The sequence below is a fragment of the Chlamydotis macqueenii genome, chromosome 5 (assembly GCF_036417535.1).
Source record: "Chlamydotis macqueenii isolate bChlMac1 chromosome 5, bChlMac1.mat, whole genome shotgun sequence".
Lineage (NCBI taxonomy): Eukaryota > Metazoa > Chordata > Aves > Otidiformes > Otididae > Chlamydotis > Chlamydotis macqueenii.
In genome coordinates this window covers 62,016,932-62,027,612 of record NC_141560.1, presented here as the reverse complement: position 1 = coordinate 62,027,612, position 10,681 = coordinate 62,016,932, and the positions used below count along the sequence as shown (strand labels likewise).

Below are 10,681 nucleotides of genomic sequence, written 5' to 3'. Positions count from 1 at the left end.
TAAGGTAAATACCATGTTAACTGTTTCACTGTTTTTGGCAAATCATGTAGGTAAACACTTAGGGCAATATGACAACATCCTGGATCATAAAACAGCAGCTAAGTCTTAATGTTCTAGAAAAGGAGTGTTTTGGGGAGAAACTCTGATGGTATAAAGTATGTATCATCTAGGGAAACACTCATTCCTCCATATTTACCAAGTGTGAGTTAAAAGGAAGGGGGAAAAAACCAACCTGAGAGTGAGATTTTATCCTCATATTCTCAGCATGCTAGCCTATTGCAAATTCTGCAGTCACCGGCCTTTAGAGCTGAGTTAACAAAACCTCAGGAAAATCACAAGATTTTGACTGATTTGTTTTTTTCCTCTTGTTCACCTGGCTACACTGTGAAGATACTGTGGCATGGTCTCCTGTCCCTCCTGCTGTTTGTTAGATGGTTGTAGTGAAACAGCTCCATGTGCGAGATGTGTGGTGGTTGTCACAGACTCTTTTCTCCCCTGTTACAATGCAGGGGTTGATTCATGCTGCCTGTTACTTTCCTGTGGTCCAGGCTTCTTGCTTGTTTTTGTCCTTTCTTGTTCATTCCCTTCAGCTACCTCGTCTCCAGTTTGTGTTTCTTGGACTAAGTTCCATTCTCTTCTGACATGGTTTCTTTCTCCAGACTCTTGTCCCCATCCATCCTCAATTCATTTGGGCCTTGCAGAGGCAGGAAAGTTTTCCTTCCCTACCAGAAGAGAAAGCAGCAAGGTCCATGCTCCTTATTACGCTGACTGCTTTATAAACCTCTCTAAGCCAGAATGCCATTTTCTTACTGAACCACACCCCTGACAGGTAGGGAGCAGGGGATACTCTTTTTAAAAATCCACACCCTGAAGTCAGTTAATAAGTAAAAATGAATCCAAAATAATCAGATGACCAGCTTATTCCATTTCACATTGGAATCACCTGCTGAAGATTATTAGTTACTCCTGTCAGGTCTAAGAGTAAGTGATGTACAATATACTGGCTTCAAACCTGCCTTGTTGTGTATTAGCCTAGCAAAGATATTTCTGACTGGCTGACTCCCGTGGACGGCACGCAGCTGTATGTACTGTTCTGTGTGTTACAGATATAGGGCACCTGGAGCCGTGTGTGCCGTATCTTCCTTTGAAGGATGGCAAAATTCGAGTGCCTGACCCTCTGTTATCTGATCAGCATAATATTTTTTGAGACCAAGCAGGGAAAATGTGCAGGGCCAGGATTATAAGAAGCTGACAATCCTGGCTTTAAGCTTTTAACCTACTGGTGATTCATGAGTCATTTAGTCACTCTGAAAAGGAAACCTGTAACAGAATTATGGACAGACCTTACTGAGAGAAAGCAAAGAGCAACTGTGAAAGAAAGAGAAACATTAAAAACCTAGTTTTCTTCTAGGCTAGTGGAAGGAAGAACAAGCACCAATGTTTTCAAAAGGTGATGCCTGTCTCTCTTAATTCCCAAAGTAACTTTTCGTCTGTTCTTAAGATATGTCTATCAAGTGAAGATTCAGTGGAAGGCAGGAAAAAATGCCCTATTAGGCTACACTGATAATTAAATGCATAAACTAATAGCATGATTACATGTAAAAAAAATACACTGGAAGAGATTAAAACAAGGGGATTACTTTAAATTGAAACAAGGTTTAAATATTTTTCCTAAAGGCTTTTAACACATTTTTGAAAGACCTGCTTATGAGCACAATTTGACTGCTGAAAAGTATTTATTTTAGAGATAATAGACTAAATAATCACATAATTAAGCCATGTGAAGTGCAGTGCTAGTAAGCTGATGATAGTATGTTTCAGATAGGTAAGACCTCTTTCTATGAGTCATAGGGATTTTTTTGTTATTGTTGTTGGGTTGTTGTTTGTTTTTTTTTTTTCCCCAGTAGACTCTATAAAATCCCAAGACTGACTTAGCAGGATTGTGTTCTGAGGTCACCCTGCAGTGGTTTCACCAAGCTGTTAAATGGGAAAGATTATTTGAAACCATTTAGTGAAGGGAAGCACATTCACTTCGACGTTAGGGGAACTGAGGCACAGAAGAGCGAAATTGTTTTATCATTTTCATTATAACAGTACCTAGAAGAAGACCTCAAGTATATTAGGCTTCCTTCTGCCAGATGGTGTCCAGTCACACAGTAAATACCTTCATCAAAGGGTTATGCTCCAAGGGAAATAAGATACCACTGGTTACTCAAGTTATTCTTCAAACCGGGAATAGAAACTGTATCACTCTGATCCAATGCTCCACAGAAACGTTCCTGCCAAATATCTTCTGAGCAAATGTGCTACCTCCTCGTGTGAGAAGTTCTTGCCTCAGGTTAGGAGAAGGGGAAAATTCAGAAGGTAACTTGGAAACATGTCTATAGAAAAAAAAAGAAAAGGGGAAAAAAAAAAAGGGGGGAGAGGGGGGAGAGGCAGGCAAGGGAGTTGAGCAACAGTGGCATACCACAGCTCGTGAGAGTATGTTCTTAATCCATATGACATGTTATTACATAAAGAACTGCAAAAATACTGCTGAGATTGCCACATACTACACAAATAATGAGTTTTTGCCAAGACATAGAAGGAAACTTTATTTCTTCAGGTTTCTTACCAAGTAGGATCCTAGTACTGAATCCATGGAGCCCCACGACTTTGAATGAGACTGTGAAATTCAGAGCAGATGCTGATGAGTAGAGAGGAGGAGCAGGTTGGCAGGAAGGAGGAAAAAAGTTATTGGGAGTGAAACTATTTTGTCATGGAACATCAATGGATTTCTGGAACATTTTCAAAACTGAGGGAAAAGGATTTTAATAAAACTTCCCAAATAAACTAACGCCCATGTAGACTCCTTGTGCTTTGCGATGTTCATTTCTTTAAACTTTGTATGCTAGCTGAGGAGCAGTAATATCAAGTGACTTCAAAGGACAACTGCTTCCAACAATCCACAATGGCTTGTATTTCAACTCTGTAACCAGCATAGCTCACCAGACCTGTTATTTTATTTCAAGGCTTGTGCTGCTCTTTTCATGTATTGAGCTACAGCCCAGCTCAGTGCAAATGAAAGGGCGGGGGGCAGGAAGCCCAAAGTAGTGTAGAATCTGGGAGGGGGGGAGGTCTGTGCGTGTGTCTCTGCAGACATAGGCACACAGACTATTTTTAAAGTAAGTCTGAAAAATATGTTTCATGCAAGCAGTCAATAATAAAGCTTGATGATATGTTTTCCCTCTCTCACATCCACTCATTTGCTTTCCTCCTTCAACTATACCTTGTCTGAAACCAAGACTGTAGGTTGTTTGGAAAAGGATCTGTCCCTGTAAATCAACCAGACTCTGATTTGGCTGGCTACATACTGCTTTAGAATAATGGCATAATTAATAGGTCATTCATTTTGCACGTCAGTGGTGTTCATTACAGTAAATGTATTTGCCTCCCCTCTTCCCTCCCCATGGCATCAAATGATATCAGTACAAAGTGCTTATTGAAACTGGCAGATCTCTTACATGTGTTAAGGACTAGAAATATATTGAATTTGACACAGAGTCTTCATTCTGACAATATTGCTTGATAGTGGGTTTCTGAAACAAGGTCAAGGCTAAAAGCTGGACTACTTGACTCATTTTGGGTTTAATAGAGGTGAGTGTAATTGATGTCAATGAAGCTTCAGCTCCAGCCTTAGTCTTCCACCAGAAACCTTTGTAGATTGTGAGTGGGAGAATATTTACAATCTGAACTGAGATTTTGCCAACATGCAAGTCAGCATAAGACAGCGCCCATTGCTGAAAGAATCAGTTCCACCTTCCCTTCAATTTGCCTTCAATTTCTCATTTTTTACCACTGTACCTTGACACTGGCGGAACCATTTGTGTGACAGTGCATTAAGACACCCAAATTAAAGCTCATCAATTTTTTTTCTGATCTAGTTCCCTACTTGGTCCCACAAACTCTTGTATAGGCACAGAAGAAAATACCTTGTAGAGTCAGAAATACGTGGCCAAGGGCAGCAAACAGACAGGACTTGTGCAGTAGTGCTGGATAATGCTTGTTTAAAGGGTGCCTGAAACTAGGGCCTGATTCTACTCTGATGATGTCTCCTGGACAAAACTCCCTTTGATTTCTGTAGCTATTTTGTCTGAGAAAGGCCTGGCAGCCTCAGTCCTTGAGGGTTCCTTTGAGAAGCAGATAGGGTGTTGAATAAATAAGGCAATGTGGTACTATACACAATTTTATCTTAAATAGTTCATAATGCTGTTAGTTTTTTATTTAATGCATGGCTATTTATATCTGCTTGTCTCATCTTAGGATGATAGAAAGATTAGATTGGGGTAGACTCTGGAAGGTAGAAGAGAACGGTATAAAAAATAAATCAAAATGCAGGTGTTGGTTGGAGCTTTCACCTCTCTCTTGGCGGTGCCGGAAGGTAGACTTCTGTCATGATAGTTGTTGGGTTTTTGCTGCTGCTATCTCTCTCTTTCATCCTCTGAGAACTGGAAAGGAGATAAAAATCCTGCCCTCCTACCTGTGATTCTGAATCAGCTCTCCTAACCCTTGGCTATGTGCCCGGCAAAACCCCAGAGCAAAATTCCCTGTCAAAGCCAAGCATCCTGTGGCTTGTCTCTATTATCTAAGTGAGGATATACAAGTCCAGAAGAGGATGGGAAGGGAGAAGTAACTGGTCCAATGCAAACAGTGATTTCCTCTTGTATACTAATGTTTTAATAATGGTTTGAGAGAGATAGGGATTTGTGAAGATGATAGAATTCAGCCTGTGTGCAGGAATAAAAACTGAGCCCATTGGAATTGCATTTGTAACTGTGGGTGTATTTTTTTTATATTTACAATTTCACCTGTGCAATATAGAAAAACATTCAAATGTGTGCTCATAGGAAGTCACTGCAGCTCCCACCAAAACCTTGGGACTACAGTGCCACCTTCAGCGTTCTCACAGGGGCCAGCAGATCAGCAGGGTCACCATCTACTGCATCATATCTGGGGTACAGACAGGTCAAGTGCAAGCATTGCCTGGTGTGGCAGGACACACAAGTGTGTCCTTCAGCGACCTAGAGCAAAAGTGATTTTGTCCTGGTTTTAAGGCATTTCATAGATGAGGATCAGTAGGCAGACTTTGCTTTGCAATTTTGAATTTCCTGGCTTCCTTCACCTCATGCTTCACAAAATACCTGATGCCTATATCAATAGTATAATGATGTACGGCCTGTTGCAGCTTATTTCTACAATGTGCTTGCTTTTTATTTGCTTGGTGTGGCTAATGGGAGACTTACGTAAAGCAATTTCAGGTTTATTGCTTACATCAGTCACTGGAGAAGCTATCAACAGATACTTGCATCACCTACCCATTACATCCACACTGGTTAACATAATGCATGGCAACAACATGACACCCCCAGCCCCCAACTTCAGCTCCACTTCCATAGAAATATTTTTAATTGCAGAGTGGAGTGACATTCCTCACTCTGGACATGTGCCAACACTTCTAAATGCCACTGCACTACCCCTACAGGGACTGACCTGAGGAGTGCCCACTCTGTTACCTGGACCTGAGGGAGCTCCTTGTGCCATCAGAAAGTGAGGGGACAACACTGTCATGAGACAGACACGAGACGTCTGACTTGGTGCATTTTTCTACTTGCTTTGCAAGAGGGTGAATGACACCACAAGATAACACAACAAAATCCCAGACCTGATATGTTTTCTTAATCACACTCAATTGGGAACACTTATTTAGTCTTATTAAGAGTTTTATTAGCTCTAAAAATAGGTTCTTAAATATTTTCCAAGGTTAACTAAAATATGAAAACAATTATATAATCAGTGTTTAAAATAAGCCACACTTTGTTATAACTGAGACCCATTCAGTGGAAAAACATTTATCAAGAATGATAGCATATAGGGAATTGTACAGTCTCAACCAAATCACAGACAGTATTTCTCTGGTTTGCTTACAAACTGACCGGTTGCAAATCCTAGTCTTCTGTTGTCCAGTGGAATTCCTACCAGCAAGAACACTGCAAAAGAGTGTAACCTAGTCTTCGGGTGAGGAAGCTGTGAGGTTTTTATTAAAAATAAAGAACTACTTTATTGGTGTACCCCTTTTTTATACTTCCTTATGGTTAAATGAAAACTTTTATAAATAGCCTTACATAAATAATAATCTCAGAAGTTTTAAAAAGTTCACACCATCAGTCGGACCTGACTAAACATTCTCTAGTCTCTCACTGCTTAAACCGTTTCTGCAATTATTCTGGAATACAAGAATCCTTAGCATCTCTTATTGTAAGAGCAGATCATGTATTTTCAGTAAGAGTTAAGCTGCAGAGGAAGATTTGGCAGTTAAGTGAAATGCGTGTTACAGCCGATGCCGTATTTTTTTTTATTGGAGTAACTGAAAAGATTAAGCTGTAGTGCAGGTAGGGCTTGAGTCATGCTTTTATCGTTGTATCTCTTGGCCTGATACGAACTGTATTATTAAAAACAGTAGCTCAAGCCGATTCTGTACTTTGTTTACCTACAACCAAGCTCAGCCAAGTATCAGCTAGCTTAGTGAAAAAAATGTAGTTGAAGGCTGTGTACATACAGGCACTGCTAATTACTTTCAATGACTGTCAAAGGAACATTGATACTAATATATTTCTCAGTATGCCTTTAAACAAAGCACTATGCATAAGAAAAAGCACTATGCAGAGCAGAGTTAATACAACATGTTAATCTGTATTTCGATTTAGTTTGTTCTTTTTTTAAAAAAAAAAGAACTGATTTACCACCCCTTTTTGTTGCCAAAAGGAACTGCAGTACCTTCCAAAAGCTTGCGCCCTGGGAGATCCCAGCGTCAGTTTGTGTAGTACTGACACCTCTTTTCCTCCATAGTGTTTAAGTGCTCAGCAGCTTTAGTCTCAGTGACTTTCTGCCCGTGAAGGAACCGGGTGTGTTTGTCAGTGACAGCCGGTATAACCCACCGTCTGACTTTGCAATGCTGAGAAACCGTTAAGAAGATAACCGACTGACCCTACGGAGCGCAAGTCCTGGCTTTTTACCGGCAGAGATAATGTCCGAAGTAGCCTGGGCTACAGTGGGGTATCGTGGGGGCACCGTGGGATTAAAAGGCCCGGCACAAAAACCTTCAGAGGGAAGCAAGCTTTAAGGAGCGAGCAACCCCAGTCGTGAATGAAACACGCACCGGCTGTGGGTTTCTCTTCCTTAGATAAAAGCACCGGCGAGCCAGCCGCAACGCTGCCCGCGGATGACTAGTTCGAACAAGTTTAAACTCCAGAGCTAAAATTAAAATGTTTCCTCTGTGTGCCTGCCTCCTGCCCCAGCGGTTTTCTCGCCTACCCCCCCCCCCCCCCCGCCCCCGCAACCTGCCCGCACCGTCCTACACCACCCCCGGCAGCCGAGCCCCGCACCGAGGGCGAGCTTGTGCCGCGCAGCCCGGTGAGCGACGGGCGCAGCGGGCACAGAGACCGCACCGCGCCCGGCTTCGCTGCGCACCCCCCATCCCTGGCGCCGCGGGGCCCGGGCGGGCGCTAGACGAGGGACTCGCAGACGGGCACCGAGTCCGAGTCCTGGCTGTGCATGGAGCTCAGCCCCGTGTCCGAGTCCTCGCCGTCGTCGGCGCGGTCCTTGCGCAGCCCCCGCGCCTGCTCCACCCAGCCGGCCGCGCTGCCCCCCGCCGTCGGCCGCCCCCCGCCCGCCGCCCCGCTCGGCTCCGCCGGCGCCTCCGCCACGTCCAGGGTGCCCAGCGTCTCCAGCAAGCGCTGCAGCTCCCGCTCCTTGTCCTCCCACGCCCGCTGCGTGCAGTCCAGGTCGGTCTTGACGGCCTCCAGGTCCGTGCTCAGCTTGAGGCCGATGTAGAGGCTGGTGCTCAGCTGGGTCTTCACCCGCTCGTGCTCCAGGTGCAGCTCCCCCTCCCCGCAGCCGCCGCCGCTCAGCTCCGTGGTGTCGCAGTCCGTCTCGGCGAGGCCGGGCCCCGCCGCCAGCTCCAGCTCCTCCCGCCGCCGCTTCATCCAGCGCTCGTTGAGCTCCTCCTGGATCTCGGCGGCCAGGTGCTCCAGCAGCTCCTCCTGCTGCGCCCGCTGCTCCTGCAGCTGCAGCACCTCCTCGCACTTCCTGGCGTAGTCCTCCTCCCCGCCCGGCTCCGGCTCCCCGCCGCCGGCCCCCACCAGGTAGGTGTCCTGCACGTAGTTGACGCCGTGCCGCTTCATGCGGTCCAGGTGGATCTTGGCCTCGTACCTGTCGATCTCCCGGTCCAGCTCGCGGAGGCGCTGGATCTGCTGTCGGATGGTGTGATCCTGCGAGAGCACCAGGTGCACCAGCGTCTCCATCCTCTCCGCCGACGAGGCCTCCCGGGCCAGCGGCTGCTGCCGCTTCTTATTGATCTTGGCCAGCTTGCGGAAGGCTTTCCTCACCACCCGCCGCTGCCGCTCCTGCGTGAGCGCCAGGCTGGCGCGGGCCGCCCCCAGGCCGTGGCCGGGGCGCTCTCTGCTCAGCACCACCCGCGCCTCGGCGCTGCGCGGCCCCGCGTTGGGCAGCGAGGCCTCGCTGCGCACCAGCACGAAGCGCACGTTCTCCTGCTCGTCCCCCCACGCCACCCAGAGCCGCAGGATCTTCGTCTTGTTGGGCAGGATCCGCTCGAAGCCGCGCCACTTCTCCACGATGCAGTAGGAGTGTGGCGGCCCCGACAGCATCCCGCCGCCGGGCTCGGGCAGCGCCGGCCGCTGCCGCCGGTGGTGGCTGTCCTCCAGCAGCACCCGCACCACGTCCGAGCAGGTGGTCCGCCGGGAGAGCCCGGAGATCAGCTTCTCCTCCTGGCAGATCCACACCGAGATCTTCCGCTCCTCGGGCTCCATCGGGGGCGGCGGGCGGGCGGGCGGCCGGGGCTGCTGGCTCGGGGCTGCCGGCTCAGGGCTGGCCGGGCCGCCGCTCCATGGGGAGCGCTCAAGGGAGGCGCGGCGCCGGCCGCCCGCCTGCCTTCAGCGTGGCCGGGATGCCCGCCCGCCCGCGGCTCCCCGCCCGTGCGCTCCGCCGGCCGCTCCACCCCTTCCTGCGCGGCGCGGTCGGCCGGGAGGGGCCCGGCTCGGTGCGGCGCGGAGCCCGGAGCGGCTACCGCCCGCCCGCCCCCCGCGCTGTGCCGGGCCCCGCCGCGGCCGCCGCCGGGTTTTCCTCTCCCACCACGTGGGCGCCCCCCGCGGCTCCCGCCCCGACGGCTCCGCGCCGAGGTCCGCTGTCTCTCCGCCCTGCCTCCGCCGCGAAGGAGCGGCGTCGAGGGCCCTTCCAGACTGCCGAGGGACAGGAGCGGATCCCGGAGCTTCAAAGTGAAAGCCAGAACGAGTGAGGAATTTCCAGTTTTAGTAAATCGTCCGCCTGTAATTAGGAAGTTCGTGTTTGTGAAGCACTTCGCAGATGAAACATGCAAAGGACGGGAAGGTCTGAGTGTTATTAAAATACTAGCTGAGCCAGATTTTAATGGGAGCTTGCTGCGCACTTTGATGGGAACAGGATCGGTCTCTGAGTGCGGCTTAAAAGGAGATGTAAAAAATGGTAACAAAACGCAGGTTTGTGGCACTGATTTTCACGGTGCGATTGCATCGCAGGGGTTTGCGGACCTATGCTTTTCTACGTGGCCAGAAAGTAGTATAATGAGTAAGGGGATAAACTCTCTAAAACCTGAAGGCTGATCCCTACCTTCTGGGGCTGTTTTAGAGCAAATAAAATAGGTGTGCTGTGTGGAGAGGATTTTTGTGTGAATAAGATTCGTGCCCCAGTCAGTGGAACAGAACGGAGTTGTGGTATTGTAGCCTAACTACTGTAATTTAGCTGTTTGAAACAGCAACGTTTGGGCGCACAAAATAATGCACCAGCAATTCTGCAGCCTGATGCCCTCCTTTCCCCTCAAGTCCGTGGGCTCAGTGTGGGCAGCTGCTGCACTAGCTTTTCCCGTACTCACCTGGAAGGAATAGTCCTGGGGAACACAGCCTGCCTTCTGCGCTGGCTGCATTAGACAGTTCATTACAATAGTGGTTTCTGCCGTGCAGCCTCCTGTCCCGTGAGGAAGTGGGCTGAGGGACCACCGCATGCCAGCATTCCTGGAGCTGAAGATCACGCAGATCATGTGCCCGATGCTAACATCCCTTTCCTGTATTGCTGCAGGTTAAACGAATCCAAACCGAGGTGGCCACTGCATGTTGCAATAAGGGCATGCAAGATAGAGGTGTTGGTAACAGGCTGAGTGGTGCTTCCTGACCCCAGCTGCCTTACATTAAAATTGCATATTCCTGTCCAATGGTAAAGTCTGTCACTGCTGAAGTCATTTTGCTCTCACGATGTGTCAGAAGTGCTAGGTATCAGCACTTCTTTTTTTAACAGAGGGAAGTGTTTGCTGATGGAAGGTTATTCCTGGGATGCTCAGCCTTTGTGTTCAGTGTGTCAACTGTGCCTAAACACATCATTCACTCTAGGGCAGAGATGACAGCCCCGTAAGAGAACAAAATGGCCTTGACAAAGGGGGGACAAACCCAACAGCAGAATGACAGGGTGTTAAATAGGAATGGGATGTGAAACGGAACCGTATGATTCAGCTTTGTCTCGGAAGGGGTCAAGATAAAAAAAAAACAACCTCCTGGAAAGTAGGAAAAGAAAAACCTTGTTGCTCTCATCCTTGTTGTCT

General features: G+C 48.1%; 1 protein-coding gene across 1 annotated transcript; it reads right to left on the bottom strand.

Moving 5' to 3' along the window:
* Positions 1-7,541: 7,541 nt before the first annotated feature.
* On the bottom strand, positions 7,542-8,864 carry RASSF10 (Ras association domain family member 10). Its single transcript, XM_086749816.1, has one exon. The coding sequence runs from the start codon at positions 8,862-8,864 to the stop codon at positions 7,542-7,544; it is 1,323 nt and encodes a 440-aa protein (XP_086605942.1).
* Between the last annotated feature and the right edge of the window lie 1,817 nt (positions 8,865-10,681).

Excerpts from the sequence above, each read along its gene's own strand:
- RASSF10 (XM_086749816.1), bottom strand. The coding sequence starts at position 8,864 with ATGGAGCCCGAGGAGCGGAAGATCTCGGTGTGGATCTGCCAGGAGGAG.